The 26,140-nt window shown below is 53.4% G+C and overlaps 1 protein-coding gene across 15 annotated transcripts in view; it reads right to left on the bottom strand.

The window, feature by feature from the left end:
• Positions 1-26,140, bottom strand: part of LOC118727023 (myosin phosphatase Rho interacting protein) — a 157,804-nt gene that overhangs the window by 21,452 nt on the left and 110,212 nt on the right. For 13 of the 15 annotated variants that reach the window (XM_045586436.1, XM_036452460.2, XM_036452459.2 and 10 more), the window contains 8 exons: positions 25,302-25,358; positions 24,060-24,128; positions 19,925-20,014; positions 15,952-16,061; positions 12,599-13,151; positions 11,529-11,645; positions 5,259-9,125; positions 1,385-1,532 (listed from right to left, as the gene is read on the bottom strand). In XM_045586436.1, the coding sequence (XP_045442392.1) occupies positions 1,385-1,532; positions 5,259-9,125; positions 11,529-11,645; positions 12,599-13,151; positions 15,952-16,061; positions 19,925-20,014; positions 24,060-24,128; positions 25,302-25,358 (5,011 nt within the window). The remainder of the gene's footprint in view (positions 1-1,384; positions 1,533-5,258; positions 9,126-11,528; positions 11,646-12,598; positions 13,152-15,951; positions 16,062-19,924; positions 20,015-24,059; positions 24,129-25,301; positions 25,359-26,140) is intronic. The other 2 variants (XM_036452475.2, XM_036452474.2) reach the window with 1 other exon arrangement.

The raw sequence follows: 26,140 nt of genomic DNA, 5'->3' as shown, positions 1-26,140 counted from the left end.
GGGTTAACATCCAAAATTTTATAAAGAACTCATACTACTCAACACCCCAAACCAAACAATCCAATTAATAAATGGTCAGAGGACCTGAGCAGACAATTCTCCAAAGAGACATAAAGATAGCCAATAGATATATGAAAATATGCTCAAAGTTACTATTCAACAGAGAAACGCAAATTAAAATCACAATGAGATATCACTTCACACTTGTCAGCATGGCTACCGTCAGTAAATCAAACAAGTGTTGGCAAGCATGGGGAGAAAAGGGAACCCTTGTGTCTTGTTGGTGGGAATGTAGACTGGTGCAGGCACTATGAAAACAGTATGGAGGGTCCTCAAAAATTTAAAAATGGCACTTCCTTATAACCCAATGATTCTTATTCTGGGTATGCATCTGAAGAAACCCAAAGCACTAATTCAAAAGTTTATGCATGACTATACTCACTGCACCATTATTTACACTAGCTAAGATATGGAAGCAACCCAAGTCCCACGAATAGATGCCTGGCTGAAAGCTGTGGTATATATGTACACACACACACACACACACACACACACACACACACACAATATGGAACATAACTTGGTCATAAAAAAGAATGGAATCTTACTATCTGCAATAGCATGAATGGACTTAGAGGGTATTATGCTAAGTAAACTAAGACAATCAGAGAAAGACAAATACCATGATTTCACTTATATGTGGAATCTGAAGAGCAATATAAGTGAACAACAAAACAGAAACACGCTTATAAATATAGAGAACAGACTGATGGTTGCCAGATGGGAGAGGGTTTGGGGACGGGGTGAAAAAGGTGGAGGGATTAAGAAGTACTATTCCAATAATTGGTAGTTACAAAATAGTCACGGGGATGTAAGGTACAGCATAGGGAGTAGCCAATAATATTGTAACGACTGTGTGGTGCCAGGTGGGGACTGGAAGTATTGGGGGGGGAACTCTATGTAAAGTGACTGTCTAACCACTACCAGGCGTCTTCAAACTACGGCCCGCGGGCCACATGCGACCCGCAGAGGAGTCTGATCCGGCCCGCCAGGTTTTTTGGGCAGTGAGCGCAGCCGAGGTGTTACAGTAGGAATTAGTAGTTCATATAGTCCGGCCCTCCAGCTCTCTGAGGGACCGTGATCTGGCCCCCACTTTAAAAAGTTTGAGGACGCCTGCACTATACTATACAGCTGAAACGAACACAAACTAATATGGAATGTAAACTGTAACTGAAAATTAAAATAAAATATCCTTCGATAATGAAGCTTAAATCTTAACCAAATGACAGCACAAAGAGCAGTCCTAGCTGAGAGCTGTACCGCCAGCTCTGGGAGTCTCCCCGTCCTGGCCTCTGGCTAGGCCAGCCACCATGCCGGCTCCCACCTGAGATGGTGGCTGCAGTCTCCTCAGCCAGGAGGCGATCTTTTTCCTCTCGCAGCTTCTCCAGCTCTCGCTGGTGCTGCCTCTGGAGATCTTCAATCTTCTTCTGGTGCGTTTCTTCCATTGCCGCAAACCCTCGCTCGCATGTGGCCTGCAGGACGCAAAGGAGCTTGATCAGTTTGTTTCGCCACCTCTAAGCCAGGGGCCCGGTTTGATAAGCCAGCAGCCTGCCTGCTCTCAGGCTTTCTCTTCTAGAGGAATATGCTCTCTGAAGGCGAGCACTGAGCCAGTGGGGCCATCTGACAGCTGTCTGGAGACTCTCACTGATGCTATCAGAGCACTTAGAAAAGGGTGTTTACATCTATAAATTGTCTTATTTCTATGATTGTTCTAAATCCTGAGAATGAGCTGGTATTGAGGGTGGGAAGAAGCTGCAGTGGAATCTAAACAGTCAATTCTGGACCCTGATAGAATTACTGCCAGGCTGGACTGACGAGAGGGAGAGAAGAGAATGAATTTGCAGAGGCTGGCTGTGTCTTGTTTGAGTTCATACAGTTAGTGGCACAGCGTCAGTCACAAACTGGGCATTTCACAAATAAGTCATAGTCATGACTTTGTGAGCTGGAGGGCTCCATGGGGCTGGCCCAGCTCTGACAAGCTAGTCACCCTCACCTGGTCACACCTCTGCAGTGTCCGCGAGGGGTTACATTAGGCTACACGCTCTCTTCCCTCCCAGTCTATCCTCCTTCTGTTTCCTCTGAAGGAGTACAGAGGGCAGTAATTAGTGACTCCACTAACCTCACTGGGACACATGCCAGAAAAACTGCTCTCCAACTTGTCTGCACCTGTTACAGGCTGGGGCGGTTTATCGCATGGGCACACTGGAGCGCAGGGGAAGAACACAGGCATGCCCTAAGAAGGGACTGAACCATCCCACAGGCCACACTGGGAAGTCCAGGCCTGGCTTATCAGTTGGTCTTAACAGGGCAGGTGAGTGTGCACCACAGATGCAAGGAGGTCTGTGTAGCTGTTTTGTGCACAGAACCACACTTTGTCTAAATCCCTTGCAAAATCTGTTTCTGAATAGAAATCAGGCCTCCCAGTGATTTTTAAAAAGTGGAGGAATGTGGCTATAATCCATTCCAAATGCAAGTGGAGGCTCCTCCCTCCCAATCCTATACTATTTGGTTGATCTTCTTGCACATGCATTTAAGAAAAACAAACAAACCCACCCGGGTTCTGGGCCCCCCGCAGCAACCGTGAGGCTTTCCTGAGGGCCTCAGCGCAGTGTTTCCAAACTCATGGCCAGAGTTTGGATTTCACTGCAGACTTGCTGCACTGGGCATATGGTTTTAACTGTGTTCACCATTAACTGGGAATCACTTTTCCTAGAAGCTCCTTCTGGCAGCCAGTGGTCTCCTTCCACCACCTCACACCAAAGGATGCTGGAGGAACCCTCGGATCCTTGCATGCTCAGAGCCCATCATCTTCTCTCCCATGTGCTTTGGTTCACATATGGCTTCTCAGTTAACACATAGCTAGTAAAGCTCGTAAGTATTAGTTTGATTTGAGTGCTTTAGAATACTATATAGTAAAAGTCTAATATGCTAATTGTCCAGTTGTCCGTTCAACCAAAGTATAATATGCTAATGATATGCTAATGCTGCTCAACTGCTTGCTCTGACATGCACTGACCACCAGGGGGCAGACAGTCAACAGTCAATCAGTTTGCTGCTTGGGTCCAGCTGAAGGGGACGGAGTGAGCCTGGCCCGACATGCTCTGGAGCCCTCCTGCAGTCCTTCCAAAGCCCCAGTTGTGCACCGGTGGGGTCCCTTGTCCTGGCCTGTGCCCTCTCGAACCTGGGACCCCACGGGGGATGTCGGAGAACAGGTTGCAGCCCGATTCCACAAGCCAGGCCGAGGGACCCCACTGGTGCACAAATTCGTGCACTGGGCCTCTAGTATTATAGCTAAATAATGGTCAAAATTCTTTCTATAGAAACTCAGAGGTGTCTTTAAAGATTGGCTGCTCCTCTGGAAAGCATGTGTTAAAAAAAATCAATAAACAAATTTTCATTTTTAGGCCAATAATCTCCTGGATCAATGACTACCATGCAGAATCATGAGGGAAGGCATCAGCTTGTGGTTATAGTAGAGTGGCCATCAAGTCCAGATCCCAATCTCTCCAACCTGGGCAAAAATCTGCACAAAGTCCTAGCATCTGGGTCCCCAGGAGAGTGCTATTTGGTTGAAATTTCTGTGTGTCTCAAGGTTGTCAATGAGAATACCATGGACCTATGTCACGGCAAGGGGATACCGAGTCCCAGCACCATCTATGGCCATTTTGTCAACACAAGGCAATGGTATCCTTCCTGATGGCTTCTTAATGGGTGCTATGATGCCAGCACTTTGGTCAAAGCCTTATCTATGCCCCGCTGACTGCCATGGGAGCTGGAATAGCCTCACCGTGCAGGAGGCTCTGGTGGAACTGACAGGAAGCAGCTCGCTGTGGCGGAGGAACACTCTGGCTCCTGTGTGCCTAAGCTGTGTGCGCGCGCCCAGGCACCTGCTCAGAGACCTGCTGGGTGCTGTGAAAAGTTGTGGGGCCCTGTGAGTAGCGAAGGCAGTGCTTGTGCAAACTACTTTGAAAGCCCCACCTGAGCACTGCTATTGCAGGCACCGACTGCCACAGAGCACTTCCGGGAAAGAGCCCTGGAAGCTCTCCCGTGACTCACGATGGGTTCGGACTGACCCAGGACAAGCACAGTGCAGGTGGCCTCTCGGCCTGCGTGCTTGCTGGCCACCACACGGGCTTGCCTGTGCGAGTGCTGTGCTGTCACGGAGGTAAGAATGTGCTGCCTACACAGAGCAAACTTATGTTTTCCTGCCAGACCTGGAGGAGTGCACTGCTGGGAGCACAGCCTTGGCAGCTTGCTCAGCAGCAGCAAAGCATTTGCAGCCCAGACCCAGCTCTGCACTGCATGGAAGGGAGAGTCACCTCATCCTGGGCCTGCCGAGACCAAGGGCTTGTGAGGCGAGTGGGTATTTATGGGGTGTAGCTCCAACGGATGGCGAGCAGCCCAAGAGGATAACGCCGAGAAGCTTAGGGGATGTGCTGGCAGCCACATGCTTGCACACAAGTGCCTCTGGTTATGAAGGGGATGGATGGGCCTGGAATTGTTGCCTTTGTGTGCTGGGGCCTGCTGGGTGTTCTGCATAATGAGGAACAGTTTAGGAGTGTGGAAGATGGTGACAAGAAAATGGTGACAAGAAAATGTTATTTCTCCAAGCTCCTGAGGAGTACCAGCGCTGAAAGCTGTGCTCTTGGAGTCCTTACCTAGGTGCCCACTAAACACCAGTTCCCTACAGAGTTGGGATGGGAGTGTCTCTAAGCACTGTCTTGTCAATATTCCTATCTTCCAGGCTTCCCAAACTCTCCTACAACAGTTAAGAGACAGCCTTGCAAGAGTGCCTCTGGCTTGTCTACCCCAGGCTTTTTTCTTCAGTGTAGTTTGCACCAGCCACAGGTGGGCTGTTGGGATGGGAAGTAGGCCAGGTGGTGAGGGGCTATGAGAAGCGGGCGGGAAGGCAATGGGATACTACACTCCTTCTCTCGCCAGCGATCCTGTTCTGCTAGTCCTCTTTCTTGGTGGGGGATGCTGAACAGGATGCTAGACCCTAACCAAGGCCCTGCTCTGAGGCTATGCCATGGCAAGGAATCGAGGAAGGAACAAAATGTTGAATAAGTTCTGCTTATACAGAAACTCAGGGCCAAGAACTGTCTTCCAGCTCCAGCCCGAGAATCCCAGACACTGCCTCTCAATAAGGAGAACGCCTGCCCCTCGACCGCTTTGCAAATTAAATGATGCTTTGAAACCTTAAGGTTCTCAAAGTCTTTCTGGTACTTCTCCCGCAGCGTGGCCGTGTCACCCTCCAGGTCCTTGTGCTCCAGCTCCTCCCGCATGATGTCCATCTGAGCCTCCAGCTCCTGGATGCGCTCCCTCAGGCCCATCATGGAGTCAGCCTCCCCAGTGGTTACTTGCAGAGCATCCCTGGGCTGGCCAGCTGGCCAGGTGGAGGAAGGGGGCTGGTGGGGGCTCCTGGCCAGCAAGGCTTCCGGCGGCTGGCCCTGATAGTGGCAGAGGGTCTCCTGCAGGCACTGCAGGTTCTGGGAGTAGTGCTCCTGCAAGGTCCTTAGCTCTTCCTCATGGATGGTCTGTAGCTCTTTGACCTTGAGCTGGAACTTGTCCTCCAGGGTCTGCATCTGCTCCACATGGTGCCTCTCCATGTCCTGCCTGTCTCTGACTGAGGCATCCAGCTGGCTCAGGACTCGGCTGTGCTCAGCTTGCAGTGTATTCTCTGCTCTGTTCAACTGCTCCACCACACACCGGATCTCCTCCTCGTACCGCCCTTGCAGGGCAAACATGTTCTCATTGTGCTTGCTCTCCACTTCCTCCAGATACCTCTGCTGCTGGTCTAGCTGGGCGACCTGGGCCTTGAGCTCAGCATTTTCCCTTTGAATGATGGAAATCACTTCCAGGTACTCACTCTTCTGCTTCCGGAGAAGTTCCTTGTACTCCTCCCTCAGGGCTCCGATAGCTTGCTCGTGCTCCTGGCAGGAGCCCCCCCTGCTCGGCCAGGACTCCTTGTAGCACTGAAGCTCTTTCTCATACTCCAGGCGAATTTTGCAGGCTGCATAACATACCTGAGCCTGAATAATTGCATCTTTAACTAGTAATGAAGAATACTGACCAAGGCCTCCCAAGTAAGTGTTATAGGAGAGATTCTGGGACACCTGAAGAAGCTTCTGACAATCTCTCATGGACTCCACAGGGGGAAGGGAAGTTAAAGAGGCAGATATCTCTCCTAAGAGGCGGGCCTTATCTTTAAGCTGCAGGGCGAGTTCTTCCTGAATCCCAACGAAGGCCCCAGAGCTCTGGTCGGAGAAGTGGAAGGGCTCCTGGAAGCCAGCTGTGTCTTGATGACTCAGTTCTTCTCTCAATGGGCTCAAGTCCCAGGGAGCCTGGACACCTTCTGCAGTGTCCCCTGGGAGCTGGAGGGCCTCTGCGACCTGCTGCATCACCCTCTCAAAGTCAGGGGTTCGGTAGGCTCCTAGGATTTCTCCCAGCGCGTGCTTATGCTGCCGCAGGGCTGCTTGGGTCCCCCGGAGAGTCTCCCGAATGCTCTGCAACCGACGGTGGAACGACTCCCTCACTGACTGCACAGCAAAGCTGAGCTCCGCCCTGACCCACGTGGCTTCTGCCAGGGTGGGGACCAGGGCTGGTGGGATGCTCTGCTGCCCACCTCCTGATGCACTGGCTGCCTCTCCCCCCACTGTTCCCAGGTGCTTACTCAGGGACTCAACCTGGCTCCAGAATTCACCATCCACCAGCACCTTCTTAGCCCAGGTGTCTGCTGGGGCCCCCAGACAGACTGCACTCCCAGACTCCAGGGGCAACTCTCCTGACTGAGAAACCTCGTCGAGAAGGTGGGAGATGTCTGACGTTGTGTTTTTTAAAGAGTCTGCTATGTGGTTTATCAGAGAGGCTTCCAGAGCTATTTGATCAGCAAGGAGCTTCAACTGCTCCTGCTCGGTCAGCTTCAACTGCTCCTGCTCGGTCAGCTCCGGCTGCGGAGTCTCCTTCCCTCTCTCCAGGAAACTCTCTTCCTCCAGCAGAGTTTGGGCCCCGCTGTCTGCAGGGGCTGGCCAGTGACGCAGAGCCTGGATGGCACTTACTAGCACGCTCTCCACGCTGGCCAGGGGGCCTGCTCCTGCCCCCAGTGCTTCCTCCTGGCCAGACCTTGGCAGAGACTGTAGCTGTTCTCGGCAATTTTCTAAGCAAGCGAGGGCCTGTGTGTTTTTTACCTGGAAATTTCCAAGCTCCCCTACGTGATTTTCAATGACCTTCTTCCTGGCCTGTTTCTCCTGCTCCAGCTGTGAGGCCAGCGCGCCCACCTGGAGCAGGCTGGCACGGAGCTGCTCGCGGAGCCTCGCCTCGGTGCCAGCCCATTGGTGGTGCAGCGTGAGCAGGGCCTCCTGGCTCTGGCCCTGCTGGCTCTCCAGCTTCACCGTCACATCTTTGAGCTTCTCTTCTGTGATGTAGAGCTTGGTCTCCAGGGAGTGTATTATGGAGAGGTAGGTGTCAGAGTCGCTGGTTGCAGGGACAGAGCTAAGGGTGGCCTCTGACGACATGCTCTCCTCGGAGGGTGACTGGTCCTGACTGGTGTCGGAAGACGTGCTGCTGGTCCAGGTCTTCTCGGATCCATCAGGGTGGGTGTATTTCTGGCATTGGATCGTGGAGAACCGGATTCTTTGCCTTTTAATGCTGGGTACGCACTGCTCAGGTTTTGCTGTGTTCCGTGAGTGCTCCTCCTTGTCAGGCACTTCTGACTTCGGGGGCATTATGCTCCCTTCTCTCCTGGGGCTGCTGTGCCCATGTTTCTCCTTAAGGGCAGCCCCCGGGTCCTCATCCTCGAGCCTCACGTGTGGGCAGCCTGGGGATATGCCTGAGGCTTGGAGCTGCAGGTCCGAGAGCGCAAAGCCATCCTCTGCTTCTCCCAGGGAGCTCTGCGGCTCCTCCACTTCCTCTGAAGACGCCTTGGTAAATTTCCTTAAAATCTCTTCCTTTGTCTGGAGCTTCATTTCTGTTTCCTCTAAGCTGCTCCCCAAGGCAACCATTTTAACCAAAGCCTCATTGAGGTCCTGATCTTTCTTTTCCAGAACTTTCTCATGCATGTCCTTGATATGCCTCAGCTCCTCCTCCCTCTGTCTCAGCAGGGCGTGCATGCCCTGGAGCTGGCCGGCCACCCTCTGGTAGGCATGCTCCAGGCTCTGGTAGTCGGCCTCCCTGCCCTGCAGCTTCTGCTGAAGCTCAGCAACATCCCCATCAGACAGGGCGACGCGCTCCGTCAGCTCCTGGAACCGCTGCCGGACCAGGTCCCGCTCGTCCCTGAGACTCTGGACGTGCTGGGCCAGCGTCTGGAGGCTAGCCTCCTTCGCCTGCAGCTGCTCCTCCAGCTGGCGCACCGCCTGGCTGCCCTCAGACCTGGCGCTGAGCTTCTCCCTCTGGAGGGCCTCCACCTGCTGCTCGTGGTCCTGGAGCTGGTCCTCGTAGGCACTGGCCTTGTCCTCCACCTCCTTCAGGTTCTGCAGCAACGCCTGCTTTTCCTTCTCACAGCTCTCCAGCAGCAGCTCGTAGTTCCTCTGCAGCTTCTCCTCCATCAGCCGCTGGGCCTGCTCGCTAGCACTGAGCTGCTGGCTGAGGTCTGCGATGCGCTCCTGTAGCCTCTGCACCTCCTTCTGCCGGTCTCTCTGCAGTGCCTGCTGCGTCTCCAGGTCGCGCAGCTCCTGCATCTTCTCCAGCAGCAGGGCCTCTGCGCTCTTGAGCTTCTGCTCGCTGGCCTGGAGCTGACCGCTCAGCACGGCCTTGCTGTGCTGCCACTCCTCCAAGTGTTCACGGGCCTTGTCCTTCTCCAGTTCCAGGTCCCCCTTGAGCTGGGCCAGTGCCTGTTCCTTGAAGGTGAGCTCGGCGGCAGCGGTGCTGAGCCTCGCCTGAAGGCTGCGGATCTCGGCCTCACGGAGCCGGGCTGCATCCTCGGGCTCCCCGTGGCTGCGCTTCAGGGCCTGGGTCTGCTGCGTGGTCAGCCCCTGGCGCTGGCACTGGGCCTCCAGCTCCCTTTGCAGATCTTGATGAACTCTGTGGAGCCTCTGCCAGGCACAAGATGGGGAGGTGGCCACTTCAGTCTTAAAAAAACCGATTAAACACTGGTTAGTAACACTCGGGCTTCCTAGTTCTGAGTGTCACACCTCTGGCCAGGGTCAGTCACAGAAAAGCTCCTTGGTGGGTTTGCCTTTTATCCTTTGCACAATTTTTTTCATTTAAAAAAAATCCAACAAATCATCTTAATTATTTTGATAAGTGCTGCTGCCAGGTAAACAGAAAACATAGATAACAACATCAAAACAACTCTAACTAAATGGCTTCTAGAAGTAAATCAAACACAGCTGAATAATGGCACACATGGGTAAGCAAAACAGGACTGAAGACGAGACGGGTGGGAGGAGGGGGAGCAGAGCATGGCATCTGTTTGTTTTACAAAATGAAAGGTACACACTCTAGACAATAAATCTTGGAAAAGCAGGATGAGGCTGCGGGGGAGGCCCCTTCCTTCTAGGACAGGAGAGAAGGAAGGAGGCAGCAGGCGACACGGAGCACTTTCCTTTCGGAAGTGGAGCTCGTCCTCATGGCAGGAGGAACGAGTCTCCACCTGTAAGAAGACAGAACGAGGGAGAGCGAAACCCATGGACTAAAATATGATAACCAACCAAACATACCTCATGGAATTCAAAATAAATTTTGTTTTTGACGCATGCACAAAACAAAACACAACACAAATGGAACAAAACTCCCCAAACAGGAAGGCATGCAGGACAGACAGAACTAATAATCGGGGGAAACATGAACAGAAGTGAGAACAGCCCAGCCGGAGACCCTGACCTGCCTGTGGCCCCTTCCGTCCGTGGGGAAGCCACAGATGTGACACTCAGTTCCGTTATCGGTTATACTCCACAGCAAGTCCAAACCATGCAAGCGCCTCCTCCCAGAACGCGTAGCGGAGCACAGCGCCCATCCCAGGCAAACTCCTTCCGACCTCAATCCCCAAGGCCTCGTTCTTTCCCAAAGCACAAAGGGAGGTTAAGAGCAGCCGCTATTAGACTTTGTGGGAAGGCATTCAGAAGCCAGCTCTGCCCAGTGCCAACTTGGGTGGGCTCAGGCAGTCATCCAAAGGCAGGTTCTTAGGTTAGCAATGTGCGCAATGTGCTGCTAATATCTTCACCACCTGATGAAGTAAAGGGAATCTGTGTAGGATAGGGGCCCAACCCAGGTTTAAAAAGATGCTCCCCAAACCTGGAGGGTCTGCATGAATGATCAGAATGCCCTGAGTGAGCTGTGCACAAAAGAACGCTCACCATCACCAGCTTCTGGTGCCTGAGTTTGAACTGGGCACAACAATAACTACAGAGGAAAGGGCTGGGAAGGAGGGTGCCCAGGCCACAGCTGAAGCTGAGGGCAAAGGGAGAGGAGAGAGAGTAGAGGAAACATGCAGCCCAGCAGCATGGACAGAGGCAGGAAGGCCCACGGCCTGGGGCGGGCCAGGCATGGTGATCTGGAAATGTTGGCTCGGTCACTGAGAGCTGGAAGGGCTTCAGGGACAAGGTCTACGCCCGCACAGGAGAGGCCAGTGCGGTGGGGGAGGGGACACGGGCATCTGCTGGCCAGTGTCAGGGCTGAGCTTGCAGCCAGGTCCTTGGCCTTGGCAGAGAGCCCATTCCATTGCCCACTTTGCATTTCCCAGGATTCATGTCAGTCATCTCTCCCCACCAGCACATCACTTCAGGGACAGGGAGGTTGCCGTTTGTGTCCCAGACCAAAATAGGGCCTCGACAGAGCACACACCAGCTCACTGTCCACTGCTCTCTGTGATTCTGCCTGCTGACCAGGACTGTGGCCCAGAGACCTCTGGTCCAAACACCGAGTGTGGGCTCTCAGCTTAGAACCCAAGCTTGGGGCCTCCTCTCCCCTTGGCGGTTGGCTGTGTGGGTTGGCTCAGGGCAGGGGGCCATGTTTCCCCCGAAACTTGTCTCAGTAGGAAGAAAGGAACAGGGCCACTGGGCGAGTGGTAAGAGCCCAGGTCTGCCTGTAGGCATGGCACAGACACAGGTCGGGGGTCCAGAGCTAGCTCTGCCACTGACTTGGTCCTAAGGAGGCACTTGGTGGCTGTGTCACTCAATTTCTTCAATCTGTAAAACAGTCCAAACACTGCTTTTGTAAAAACTATTAGAAATGACATGCAAATATATAGTACTTATAACAAATATATTGGATAACTTTGAGAGCCCAGAGGAAAACCCACCAAAATTATTTTATTAAAAAACAAAGAAAAAAAACCTTAGACACAGAGGTTTCAGGTAGATTCTCCAAAATGTAATACCAGGAGGACACACATGACCCAGTGCCCGGAGCCACGGGCCTGTGGCAGAGCAGCCTGGGCGGCACTGCGGGCGGCGTGCGCATTCCTAACCCGCCAGACCCTCGCACTCACGTTCCCAAGAGCATCTTGAGCGCCGGCAGCCCCTCAGCCCTACCTGCAGCACATAGCCCTCCCGGGCACTCTGCTCCCGGCCCAGAGCCACCCTCAGCTGGTCCTGCAGGTGCCGGTTCTGCTCCAAAAGGTCTGAGGCCTCCTTCTGGCTCTGCTCCAACTGTTGACAAGAAGACATGCATTTTAACGCAAAAGGATGGTAACAATCAGCAACACCGTAGAGGCTCTGGGGCATCTCTGACACCAGCTAACCTGGCACACAGACTCCTCCCTGGCCCTCATGTGCCCACAGGTAAGAGATAATCTGCTCTGCCTGAACTGCAGCATCTGGAACTGAAGGCTCCTGCTCACTCCGTAACTGCACACACATAACACGGCAGACCGGCCCTGACTGCCCCCAAACACTCCCCTGCTCCAGGCCCCCTCCCAGACCCAGCAGGAAATGTGCTCCATGCTGCACCAGGAGGCAGATATGCCCGTCCTTTCCATTTTCTCAGCACGGCCCGCACTCATCCTGGTCTGGGTGCCCAGAGGGACCGGCTCTGCAAAGTCTCCACAGTGCAGTCCTTGCCGAGTGAGTGCCCGGCTCACTGGGGCACCCACTGCCTCCCACGGTGGCCTGCACCTCCTCAGGTCCCTGGCGGTCACCAGGCTGCTGGGCAGCAGTGGGACTCTACTCTGCCTCCAGCTTTGGCCTGCTCTCCCCAGGGTCAGATCAAACCTAACTCTGCTGTGTTCCTCTCCCTCAAAGAGCTCTAGTTCATGCTGGAAACAGGGCCCTGAAACCCTACAGCCTCTTCTCTGGCCACCCTGACTCCAATGGCAGTGCCCCTGCCACATGGCAAACTACTCTGTCTTATAATAGAAAGGTCTGGTCCCTGCACCACCCTGCATGAGCTGGCACTCCTGTACCTCTCAGCGACTACAGTGGACTCTAGGAACTTGTCCAGCCATGGGTCTATCTTCCTCAACGGTTGGCAAGCCCTGGAGGGGAGACCACATCTCCCTCGGTCATGCAGCTGAACCACTCAGGCTGCTGCCGGGCACAGGGGATGGGTGTTCAGGAAGGGACGCTGCATGGAACCTGCCCACCTGCGGCCGCCTGATCATTACCTCCTTCTCCAGCAGAGAGGTCAGTTCATGAGTAGAGAGCCGGTCACTTCTGTCCTCAGAGGACAGGTGCAGAGGGGCAATGGGCACCTGCTTTTCTTCCCGGAGAGGGGTGGTCTCCACCTGATGCCACCGCTGCTCGATCTCCACATGGACATTCTGTGTCTTGAGGTCGGGGGTCACAGGTAGCCCCGGGCTCCGATCCACCTCCATCCGCAAGGACGTGTCATCAGCGGCTGGCCCGTCCACCGTGTCAAACATCCCGAAGCGCTTACGGCGCTCTTCCCGCCGGCGTGCCCGCTCCCGCTCCAGCTCCCCCGGCCCGGCCTCGGGGAGGCTGCGGGGCAGCTCTGCCCGCTCCTGAGCCAGGGCCTGCTGCAGGGGGCGGAACTCAGCCCAGTCGAAGGTCTTGGAGCGCCCCTCCCGCCTGCGCTCGCGAGCTCGGCTCCTCTTCTGCTCAGGGTCTGGCTCCCTGGGCTCCACCTCCAGCTTCTCACTTGGCCTTGGGCAGGTCTCGAAGGAGGAGCTGATGCGGTTTCTCTCCTCCGGCAAGGAGCTGGGCGGGGGGCAAACAGCCTGTCAGGGGTGGCTCCAGGCAGAGGCCCGCTCCCCGCTCCCCACACACTCTTTCCACCTCTGCTGCAGAAAGCACAGTCATCATTTCCTGCAGGAAACCCAAACTGAGTTCTGAGTGGAGACGGGACAGCAGCAGCCACAGCAGCCCAGAGATTTCCAGCAGGAGGGTACTTTGAGGGCCCCCAACTGAGGAGATGCTGGGGGAGCATCTGGGATGACGAAGCACAGAGCACTGCCCCGCTGAGAGCCCAGGCTTCGAGCCCGTCCCGCTGCACCAGGCACAGCACTGTCCAAACCCTCCCGTGGCACGCATGCACTGGGCAGTGGGGACAGAGGAAGGAGACCAGCCGTGTCCCTTGAAGGGATCAAGAGTTTTCAATAAGCAGGGAAGCAACATGGTCAGGTCTGTGCTTCAGGAAACTCCCGTAGCTGATATGACAGATGAGCCAGAGTGACAGGCCCGAAAGGACCTGGGGACAAACCAGATAGATGTCCCAGGTGGCACCAACTCCCCACCAGGCAGTGGCCCACTCAAGGGCACTTCTGCATGCCCAGCAGTGAGCCCAGGCCTTTCCCCAGTTTGCCCCAAAGCAAAGATTCCTGAAGAGGAATGAACCTCCTGGGGTAGGGTGAGGTATCAGTCACGGCAGGTTGAGGCCGGATCTCCAGGCTTTTTGGATAAGACCCTGAGATTTGCAGCCTGGACAGAGCCAGGGAGCAAAAAGCACATGGGAAGCCAGCTGGGCCTGCGAGGTTCTAGAAATCACCTGAGCTTAAATGGGGCCAAAGACAAGGACCCAGTGAAAGAGGCCCCAGGAAAAGAGAATGGAGTCACCACCATGCCTGGCCACCTGTCCCAGCAGCTAACTAGGAAACCAAAGTGCTTCCAAGCGGCCTGCCAGCTTCCCGTTCAGCCCAAAATGCCTTGGAGCGGATGTTCTCCAGCACAGCCCTTCTGACGCCCTGAGCCGAGAGGAGCAGGCGTCAGGGCCCCAGGGCGACGTAGAGAACCGGAAGCAGCAGCCACACCAGGACCGCCAACTCCCCAACAGAGAAAGCCCGTCCTGGGGCCCCTCAAGCCCCCAGGCAGGAAGCCCCACAACTCCTCCAGACACAGGCGCTCCCCCACCACCTCTGATGTTGTTATCTGTTTCTAATACTTCCTTGGGACTTTGCCTGGTAGCACTAAAAGCCCTTATTTTCCTCAAACTATAAAAGCACACCAAATAAGCACAAAGGCTGAAAACTAAGTACTCCACTCATTGGAAAGTAAACCCTAGCCAGAACGCCAGCCACGCCAGCCTTACTCCAGAAATGAAATCTTGGTCCCTGGGTACCCGGACCCGCAGGACGCCAAGTCGGCGTGGGAGAAACACGCAGTGACAGGGCCAGTGCCAGCCTGGGAGATGCACTTTTTAAATCCTCACCCGAGGATACGTCTTTTAGAGAGAGAGGAGGGGTGAGGAACATTGATGTGAGAGAGAAACGTCCATCTGTTGCCTCCGTACACACCCTGACGGGGACTGAATAGCAACCTAGGCATGCGCCCGAACCGGGAACCAAACCTGCACCCTTTTGGTGCATGGGACAACGCTCCAACCAACTGAGCCACCAGGCCCTGCCTGCGACTGCACAGCCGACAGCCCCAGCCAGGCCTCAGGTGGAGGCAAAGGGCCAGGCCGCAGGTGAGCACCAGGGCTGGCTGGGGCAGGGCGAGCAGGTGAGCGCCATGGCTGCGAGGCCCTGACCTGGGGCACTGGCCCTTGGAGGCCACACGGCAGCCTCGCAGAGGAGTCCAGGCGCCTCTGTGGCTTTGCCTGGGGCACCCTCAAGGGGTCAGTGTTGGCCTCTGCCCCTCAGCGGGAGAGAGCTGGAGCCGCTGCTGAGCTGCCATGCGCGCAGCCACGAGGGCTGAGTGCCTCCTGCAGGTCTGCACACAGGATGTGCTTGTTCACAGGACACGGACAGCCTGTCCCACTCACTGTCTCCTGGCCTTACCCACACAGGAACAACAGATTATCCTGTTTGTTTAATAAAGAAGTGAACAAATAATGCCAACAAACAGGGGAAAGAACTAAAGAGAAGAGTTACTTTGGCTTCCTTTCCTTCTGGTTCAAAGAGGTCCAGTGTCATTAAAAAAAGACTTGGCATGGCCACCAGGGTCACCAGAATGGGACCTCTGATGCAAGAAGTACCCTTCAGGAGTCATTCAGACCTGTGCCTGAGAACTGACAGGGTCTGAGCAGGCGGAGGCTCTGAAGCCCCGAGGCGAGGGACCAGCTCCACATACTGGAACCATGTCCCTTTTCTTTTAAAATGAAAACCAGCAAGTTTCTGACCTTCGAGATTGGAGGAGGAAGGCACACGGAGAATCAGGAGACATATGAACCAGAGTGCTATGGGGAGAGGAGTTTCCAACCGAGATTTTCAGAGAATTTTTCCTGGTTGCACCCCCCGCCCCCCCCCCACACACATGTGCACATGTAAGGAGGGAGGGAGGGAGGGAGGAAGGGAGGGGGAAAATAAATGCTGTGGTGGCCTATGAATGCAGCCTTCAGGGCTGCCCTCACCCAACAGGGCACAGCGCCAGTGCCAGCCCACACCAGAGGGAGCTTAGCCCAAGTTCAGTTCTGACAGCGGCACAAATGACACTTATGTGGCTCTAATGCAAGAAATACTTTCAGGAGGCAAAGGAGACCTGACAGAAAAGCCAGGGCCGGCCAGCCAGCCGTGGGCAGAGGCGGCTCAGGGCCCGGGGAAGCGGCTCCCTCAGACTTTACCTCGTCACGTCCGGGGCAGAGGTCGGATGAACGTGCTTCATGATGGTCTGGATCCAGTTCCGCCGGATTCCCGACGTCATAGCCGAGAGGGTGAACTCGCCCTCCTTCGTCTACAAAGGACAGGGCAGGTCAGTGACCACCGTCTGCCTGCCCCCCTCAGGTCAGTCCTGCAGGGCGGCTGTGGCCAGGCGGCCACCTCAGGAGCACATGCACAGCCAGGGGATGAATGAGGCCCGAGAGCAGAGGAACAGCAAGGCTGTGGGAACCAACGTGCTTCCCTGGGAATGGCTGTCGGGACCTCCCTCTGTGGACTCAGCGGGCTTCCCTGAGCACCTACGAGGCCTGGCACTGAGGGGACTCGCTGCTCTTCAAGCTCACAGGCTGGAGGGAGAGTGTGAGCACGGGTGAGGCCCAGAGCACGGCTGAGAGGGGCCACGAGGGTGAGGAGGGTGATAAGCGGATGGGGAGGAGGTACTGCGGGAAGAGCCCAGGCCCGGTGCCCTGCAGCCAGGCTCATCAGGCACAGGCAGGCAAGGGATGACAGCAGGTGCGAGGCAGGCAGGAGGCCTGGTCCTGGTAGAGCCAGGTCTCGGGCTGAGAAGAGGCAGGGAGGCCCGCTGGGCGGTTCGGGCAGGTGTCCAGGTGATTAGAATGCAGGTGGTGACAGAGAAGAGGGGAGGGAGCACTTCTGGGACAACCCCTCAGCCTCCGATGAGCTGATGGGCCATCAGTCAAGACAGGGAGCAGGCCTGTAGTGGGAGCAGTGCAGGCAGCAGGGGACGGAAGCTAGATGGAGGAGCAGAGATGCAGCACGGCCAGCGAGGGGGGAGTGCCTCTGGGGCAGGTCCCTTCAGAGAAGGCAAAGATGGGAAGCCTGGTGGTGACGCCATGGAGCCCACTGCCCTGCTTCTGCTCCCACAGCTGTCTCACAGGAGGGAGGGTGTAGTCCCGCTCTTTGAGCTGCACAGGCTACTCGGAAACAAACCCACAAGAGGTTAGCAAATCAGCTGATGGGAAGATGAAACCACCAAGACGGTTTGGGTTGGTATTGGCGTGGCCAGGGACCAAAGCACGAGACCACAAGACAGCCTGGAGAGCTGCAAAGCCGAGCTTGGACTTGACCTCCAGCTCAGCCACCAGTCAGAGACAACCCACGACTCCTTGTTCCTTGGGTTTCCCTTCCTGTACTCTGAGGGTGGGGCATGGCCTTCACGCAACCTGAGTGCTGCCTCCCTAGGCCCTGGCCCTGGCCCTGTGTCCCAGGGATCGGCTCACACTTGTCCTGGGGTCCTCTGCCGCCTCCTGCTCCCACGTCTGGCGTCTCCGCAGTCTGAGCTTGGCCATCTCCACATTCTTTCCCAGGACCTCATCTCCCACCCCCAGCAGGCTCTTTCCCAACGTGGGCCACACCTGGCTGCCTGTCTAATGTCCTTAGAGAGCCATCACAGCCAGAATTCCAGAGGCTCTGCTCCTTTTGTGAAGTCACCTCTGCTGCCCCACTTCTGCACAAGGCCTGCCTGCTCTGGACACCTGGACACCTGACCTCGTGCCTGCCTCCTCCCTCCATGACCACCCCACAGCCCATGTGTGCCTCCTCCACAGTGCCTCCCACCCACTTCTCTCTTTTCTGCTCGCCACTGTGTCAGCTGGGTCTCTCGCCTCTACCTTCCCCTCCTCTAACCACTTGTATGTCCTGCGGTTGTGTCTTCCTACATGAGGTAATGGTTCCAGCACCTTCCACATCAGGACAAGGCTGACTTCTGGCCAGCACTGGGCTCTCACAGAGCTCCCTGCTCAGCTTCTGCACTTAGCTCCCTGTAGGTGCCTCTAGGTCTGGTGGCCACACCAGGGGCCCTGCACACTCACTCCTCACCCTTCCTCTCAGGAACCTGGGACTCCTTACGGACTTGAGCGGAGCCTCCAGGACCTGCCTCCATGCTGAAAGTGATCTCTCCTGACCTAGCCCCTCAGCCACGGGCTCATGAAAAAGCAGCAGAACCCGGGGTAAGCTCCCATCGAGGGCAAGTGACAGGAGGCAGACTGTCAGGTGAGAACAACCCGCATGGCGCAGGCCCTCAATAATTAAGTTGTAACTTGTTCAGTGAGGGGATCTGACTCTTAAGTGGCAAGCCACCTCTTACCTCAGGACACCTGCCCTGAGAAAGCTGCTCTGTGAGAAGGGGAGGGACAGGCTAGGAGGGGGACCCAGCATGGCGCCTAGAAAGCAGAAGTCACCACTTCCACCAATGCCGCCTGAAGACAAGAGGCTCAGACTCAGCTGCTGAGCACGTCTGCTCCTCCTGCAGGGCCAGGGACAGAAGTGATTAGAGGGGGGTAGCTAAGACCCTGAGATCCACGACCTCATGCCAGGACACCTGTGCGACTCCCAGCTGTGCCTTGGCATCACAGCGGAGAAATGCCATGACCAGCGGCCCAGTGGGCTGCGGGCGGGATTTCTTCTTAAAATGCACACACTGGCCTTGGGTCCTAACCTCAGTCTCTTTTAAGTCTGGCTAATATGACCCAGTCTCAATGCTTGATTCACTCTGAGTCCCATGTACAACTGAGCTTTTACACCCAACCGCCTGGAGGTAAGACCCCATCAAGTTCCAGGTCCTGTGAGGACAGAGCCCGGCCGGCCTGGCGTGCAGCTGTCAGGCTGTCTGCTCCGTCACGGGCTCGAGCACAGAGTGGCCTTGGCTCCTGGGAAGCACCCTGGGAGCCTGTTGTTCAGGGCGGGGCGGGCTACGTAAAGAGCAGCCATCAGTGAGAGCTGGGCGATGGGCCGCGTGAAACCAGCCGACCTAAGGGAGGCGTGGAGGCAGTGCTCGGCCACACGGATGTAACTCAATCAATCACAACAGTTATGAAACATCCACAAAAACCAAGGACACAGCTCAGATGAGTTTCCTGGGAGGAGCGCCGGGTGTCACAGCCACACCAGGAGGGCGTGTCCCCAGGGACATGGACGCTTATGCTGAGCGCCTCGCAGCGGATGTGGATGTGGTAGGAGTCGCTCTAGCGGTGTCCTTCTGCTAGAACCACCCGCACCCAGGCACAGCTCCTCTGGGCCAAGCCACTCTGGCCAACTCCTGGCCCTGAGGATGACTGGCGCCCGTGCCTGCCGCTGGCATCAGAGAGCATCGTGGCAGGCAGGGATGCGTCCTAACTTGAGCCTGGCTAACTCCAGGTAGCCCTGAGCCACCAACTTCCATGGAATGGCCAGTGAGAACTGTCTTACTTATCTAACCAGGTTATTTCTTTTTTCTTTTTAAAAAAAAAATATATTTTATTGATTTTTTACAGAGAGGAAGGAAGAGGGATAGAGAGTTAGAAACATCGATGAGAGAGAGTCATCAATCAGCTGCCTCTTGCACGTCCCCTACTGGGGATGCGCCAGCAACCAAGGTTCGATTCCCTTGACCGGAATCGAACCCCGGACCTTTCAGTCCGCAGGCTGATGCTCTATCCACTAAGCCAAACCGGTCCCGGCTAACCAGGTTATTTCTGAGGGCAAGGGCAATGACTTGCTCGTCTGACTCCCTTACAAGGTTATGGGCGGTAGGGGGCATGGGGGAGTACTTCATGAATTTTCAAATTTATGATTGATGACTGGAAGAATAAACTAAAGAACAGGTGAATGAAAGCCTAGTGTTCTGAGATTTAAATAGTTAACAAACTTTCATTCTTAGTCCCTGTATATCCACCCAACTGTCCCAAGCTCCAAGATTTAAAAAAACAACTTCAGTAACAAAAAGCTTCTCAACAGTCTCAGAAGAAGAATGTCCAATTTTTTGCTGAGATCACAGATTGGGGAAGGGATCAGATGCCGCAGGATAAGGCGCCAACACTGATGGGAAGAAACCAGCGCGTGCGTCAGGCCTACCCACAAGTGCCCTGGACTAGAGCCTCAGGTTCTGAAGAAACCTCCCAGCCAGGCAAGCCTGTCTCCAAACCCCACCCCCGGGCTCACATGTATCTGAAAGCCGTAATTCCTCTGGACTGGATACTCCGTGACATCATGACACGTAGACAAGTCAATTTCCCCATCCAAGTCAGCCGCCTGCAGGAACGGAAGAACATTAAGGGATTTAGAAATAACAGTCAAACTAGACAAATCAGTTTTCACAGGGACTGAGTGCTGCCTTTCTCTCGGAGCACAGACCTCGCCTGCGGGATAAAACCAGGCCCCACGCTCCGTGGAAGCATCAATGTCACCACTTTCCACTGCTCCCCGCCCAGGATGCCTCATGGTGACGGTTCTCACACGTGCTGTTAGGATGTCTTCATGCTCTTAGAAATGGAAGTTAGCTTTATTAAAGAGTTTGTGAGCTCTATCTATTGAGATTTACTACAATATATTAGAAACTATAATAAACTAAAAAAAAGTTTAAACATATCTACTCACGTAAGAACACAAATAAGCCCATTTAATTTTAAAATACAAATATTACTTTAAGAAAACAGTGATAAGAGTGGTATTGTTTTGCATTTTTACAAATCTCTTTAATATCTGGCTTTTCTCATCTGTTTCTGCATTCAGTCTGATGGATGCATTGTTTTGGCTGAAGTACATGTTTTGTGAAGTCTGGCCTTACACAAAAAATGGAGTTGAAAAGGGAAGACACATTTAATTCATTCATTCATTCATTCATTTATTCTTAGATTTTATTGATTTTTTTACAGAGAGGAAGGGAGAGGGAGAGAGCTAGAAACATCAATGAGAGAGAAACATTGATCAGCTGCAGGCTGATGCTCTATCCACTGAGCCAAAAACGGTTAGGGCGGGAAGACACATTTAATTCCTCAGATAACTGTGGTCACTTTTTGGTAAGTGGTAGTTTCTTAAAGGTTAACTACAAAGTGGAATCTGAAATCATATCAAAGAACTTTCTGAACCTGGTTACACTACAGCCACAGTTTGCCCTGCCCGCTGAATGGGTCTCTTACCCATGCACCACTGTACAGCGTTACACACTGGTCCTTTGGAAGAGAGCGAGTTACACACACTTCCTAGTGCTGACACATGTCATTTCTAAGGTCAAACACTGCATGTGTCAGCATCACTGCCCATTTGGTCAGTCGAGTCTGTAAGAAAAACAGAGCTGGCTGGTTCCTGATGAATCTATTTCCCAAAGTTCCAGTTTCGGCTTGAAAGCTTATCTCGCAGCACTGGCAATCACCCCTGCCAGTTGTTTTCCTAAAAGGAACAGGCTCACTTGGTTCATTTAGGAAAATGTCTGCTAACCACCCCAGTGAAGGAGCGGCTTGTCTGTCAGTTATACCTTCCGGCGGGGAGGGTGTCCCAGCGGGAGAGGCTGCTCGGCTGGCGAGCAGGCAGGCACAGCCACCAGACTTGAGTGGCAGCACAAGTGTCTTAGGCTTACTTCCCACTTCAGATCACAGAATATTAAAAAGATGGCTCTTCAGTGATTGAGACTTAATGCAATTAGTAACTTTCTATTTTAGTTACTCCTCACCTGAGGATATTTTTTCCATTGATTTTTAGAGAGTGGAAGGGAGAAGGAGGTGGAGGGGGGAAAGAGAGAGAGAAACATTGCATGAACCCTGACCAAGGCCAGGGACCCCTGCAATCCATGCACATTCTCTTGACTAGGAATCAACCCATGATCCTCTGGTGTGAGGATCAGCGCTCTAACCAGTGAGCACACTGGCCAGGGCCATTAGTAACTTTCTTTAACTGTGAGTGTGGTAGTTAGGAATGCATGACCACTGACCATCTGTGGCTGCAGCCTGTGACTGTGCCGAGACACCAACAGTTTCACTCGCCACTGCGTTGGCACCAGTGTAAATGTGAATACAATGAAAAAAGCAAAGAGCATCTTAGTTTTATAACAACAATTTTGAGTATCCCAGCTCCCTAAAGTGTCTCCAGGGTCTGTAGCCCACACTCTGAGAACTGTTGGTTTATCCAAGTGGCAGGCACACACAGTGTGTGGTTAGGCACTTCCATGTGCTTCCGGATCTCCTGACATCAGGCACACCAGGGGCCAGCCCTCACACTAGTCTACACCTGCCCTGTATCACCATTATCTTTCCACTGCACTCCGTTAAAAACTTAGGTTTTTAGGTATAGGGCATGGAAATACCAGTCCCTAATGATAGACATTTAGGTTCTTTTCAGCTTCCTGCTATTAGAAAAGTACTGAATGACTAACCTTGGACATAGACCTTTTACTATTAGGTCTAGTAATAATTAATGTCGTTTTCTAATACTTTTTTAAATCGAATTTATTTAAACAATACAACAAAATTTAATCAACAATATAGTTGCCGTTGTTTTCTACTACTTGTGCCCAACGCTCAGGAAGCATTTTCATCCCACTGTTGTAAAATTCTTGTGATTTTGATGCAAAAAATTCGGTCAATGCATTTTTGAGGCATTCTTCATTATTAAATTTTTTTCCAAGAAGAAAGTTTTGCAAAGAACGAAACAAATGGTAATCGGAAGGGGCAATATCAGGAGAATATGCAGGTTGAGGGAGAACTTCCCATTCCAACTGGCGCAGTTTTTCAGCAGTGATTCTTGCAGTATGTGGTCATGCGTTATCGTGGTGAAGAATTACGCCCTTCCGATAAATCAGCGCAGGTTCTTTTTCTCTTAAAGCTTGGGCTAACCTTTCCAATTGGGCACTATACACTGCACTTGTAATGGTTTGGTTACGTGGTAAAAGTTCATAATGAAGAATTCCTTTAAAATTCCACCAAACACACAACATCACTTTTTTCGCATGCAAGTCAGGTTTTGGCGTGGGCTGCGGAGCCTCATTTTTGTCCAACCATTGAGGCCGCCTTTTCAAATTAACATACAGCACCCATTCTTCATCTCCGGTAACAATTTGCTCTAAAAACGGCAAACGGTTTTGACGAGAGAGGAGCGAACTGCAAATTGTGACTCTTTGATTACGGTTGTTGTCGGTCAACTCATGAGGAACCCATTTTCCAAACTTTTGGACTTTGCCAAGTGCACGCAATTGATTGGAAATTGTTTTTTGTGAACAATTTAAAGTTGTCGCAAGCTCTTGTTGGGTAATTTGAGGATTTTGCACCAAGAGAGCTTGAAGAGCTTCTTGATCAAAATTGGACACACAGCCTCGACCACTCTTGTCATCTAACAAAAAATTTCCCTCGCGAAATTTCTCAAACCAACGCTGGCATTTTTTGGCGCTAACTGCATCTTGACCAAGAGCACTACAGATGTTTTTTGCAGTCTCACTTGCTTTTCTTCCTAATTGGAACTCGTAAAGCATGCAGTGCCGAATATGCTCATCATCTACCATCTTCTTAGCCCTAGTTTTGCAACAAAAACCAAACCAAACACAAACTTTTTCAAGCAAAACTTGTTAATTGCACTTCACACGTTCTGTAGATACCACGTGTTTGAAGGTTATGTCAATACAAGTCAACGCCAAGCAAGATTTTAAACGAATGTTTGAAAACGACATTAATTATTACTAGACCCGATACATGTGGGAATATATCTAAGGATTCCTGGAGTGGAACTACAGGGGAAAGTTAGAAACACATTTGCTAAATTGCTTAAAAAAAAAAAAAAAAAAAAAAAAAAAGGAAGAAAAAAAAAAAAAAAAAAGAATTTTTGTCGGAAAAAGAGCTCCTCTGGGGGTCCTTTGACTGTGGAATCAGGACTGTCGACTGGGCCAACCACGTCTACCTATCATGTTCTATGCTCATCCAGAGGAGAAAGAACAAGATGTTTTAGTTCAGTCTTCAAACGACTCACTTTACCACAAACTCTTACTGTAGAAAAAACAAAACTGCTCATCTTGAGCTTTAAAATAAGACATCTTTGTTTTTCAAAGAAGTTGCTCAAACCTACAGTGCCCAGGTGCCTGAAGCAGTGCCTCAGGAGACCCCACCCCGCCTGCCAGGCAGGGCCAGTGGTGAGCACATCCAGAGCTGGCTGCACTGCGCTCAGACTTCCCACAGGTCTGGACTGGGAAAGCCAAGAGGCAATGCAGACACCATCCACAGTCAGAGGGGGGCTCAGCCCAGAAGCCTTGGGCTCCCAGATGCCACCTGAACCCCTTCCGCCGTCTCCCCAATGGGCTCAAAGCCAAGACACTCACCTCTTCAGCCACCGAATCCCGGTAGTATCTCAGGCTTTGATCAGCAAGGACAAACCAGTGTTTCTTCCACTAAAATGGAAGGGAAAGGCAGACTCAGCTACTACACAGCAAGTCCTGCTCCAAGGGGGCTGGGCCATGTCCCAGAGCACCCGATGAGCAGGCGTACAGGAGGGCAGGGCCTGCCACAGCCGCAGACGCACACACAGAGGAGAGGGCTCACTCAGGCCCAGGCAGCCGTGCACATGGGATTTCCAGGCACTTGTGAAGCCTGGCTCCCCAGGGACGGACGGGGTAGGCAGGGGAGTGCGGTGGGTGGGCTCTCCGTAACCCAGAGGTGTGGCTAGTGAACAGTGCTTCACAGTCCTCAATCTCAACTCTAAGGGCCTGAGCCCTTAGAGCTGAAAGGCGGCTGTGAGATCAGCATTTTCCTTCTAAGGAGGCACCTGGGAGCCATAGCCACTGGCTGGTTACCCAGGGGGTGCACCCAGTGCAGCCAGCAGTGCAAACCAACCAGCCAGATTCCCACGCCGTCTCTGAGAGGAGCAGAGAGGGAGATATGAGTCTCGGGCAAGGCCGAGAGGACTGACAGAGAAGACGTGTTGGCACAGCCACTCGGGTAGCAGGGGGAGAACGTGGGCGGGCAAGGTTCCAAGGCTTCCTGGTGTGACCTAGCAGGCGGCTCCTCATGCCTCCTTGGAGTCTGGCCTTCTAGCCCAACCAGGGTCAAGGTAGGGCTGGCAGGTCCAGGGCTAAGTGGCTCTGCCCGAGTCTGAGGGGAAGAATGTACTAGATGGCTCGCCCAGGAATATGGCTGAGCTGGCATCTCTGACAGTCTTGCTGCCTTCAGCGCTGTCTCCTTGGCTGCCTTGTATGCATACACAAGCCAACCCTACAACCAGAGGCTTTCCGTTCCTGGGAAGCCTGGTCTCTCAGGAAACTTTGAGGGAAGAACAGCAAGTGGGGAGCTAGTGTTGGGGATGGATGTCCCCACAGCCTAAGGCCAAGGTCACTGCTGGGCACAGGAGAGCAGTCCACACCCTGGCAGTAGGTGGGCCTGCTGGCCCCTCTACAGAAGCCTGACCACTGTAGCAATGGGGCTGGGACCCTCCACTTTTCGGAGGAGATGGAGGTCTGCCAGAGGTGGAGGCGGAGCCAGTGCTCATAGACCAGCCAGGGGGAAGGCCAGCTCGGCCTGCAACTGCTCCCAGCCTCTCAGAAACCACAGCAGCTCTGCATACGAACCTGGCCATCCTCGTACTGCTTGGTCAGCCAGCCTTTCTTGAAATTCAGCAGGTCAGGCTGAGAAAAGAAAAAGAACAATTCAGAGGAAACACTCTGGCATCTGTCATGGGCAAAGGGTGACTGACAGAGCACACATTTCTGTCTAGATCTAACGGACACTAGGAAAAGGGGTTTCTTCACCTACCAGATAAGCCTGCATGGACCCCCTTGCCCCAGTGGGCACTGCCTGCTGCCCACAGGCACACACAGCTGTAAGGAGCAAGATGTGAGGATGGGTAGGCTACTGTGAAGGAGACCCCGCCTCCCACCCTGCAGCGGGCTGGCTGGTGCTGAGACAGGCCCTTGCTCCATCTTCCTGGGAGGCACAGAAGATCGGCCCAGACCGAGAGCCAATGAGCATATTATGTGAAGGGAAGATCTGCAGTGGCAGCTAGAAGGAGAATTCATAAGTTCTGCAGAAGCCACAAAAGACAGAGAGAGAGAGAGAGAGAGAGAGAGAGAGAGAGAGAGAGAGGAGACCACTGAGCAGAGGCCTCTGGTTTTCAGCCAGACACAGCAGCTATCGTGCCAAGACCCTCAGGCCACTTATCTGTACCAGGATGAAGTTGAGTCTCCCTTTCTTTACAAGGAGCAAAACTAGGACAACAGACAATGAAGCAGGGGGTGCAGGACCACCAGTGGGGCCGGAACAAAGAGCTCTCCCAGCTGGTCCCTCCTGCCCTGTGCTGTCCACACCCCCGTGGGGATCCCCTGCTTGTATTACGTCTAGTACCCTGTACAGCTGCTACCTGAGGGACACGGATCAGCCTTCCTCTAACCCTCCATACTCTCTGCTTTCC

The sequence above is a fragment of the Pipistrellus kuhlii genome, unplaced genomic scaffold (assembly GCF_014108245.1).
Source record: "Pipistrellus kuhlii isolate mPipKuh1 unplaced genomic scaffold, mPipKuh1.p scaffold_m20_p_23, whole genome shotgun sequence".
NCBI classification, from domain to species: domain Eukaryota; kingdom Metazoa; phylum Chordata; class Mammalia; order Chiroptera; family Vespertilionidae; genus Pipistrellus; species Pipistrellus kuhlii.
This window is presented reverse-complemented; position numbering and strand designations above follow the sequence as displayed.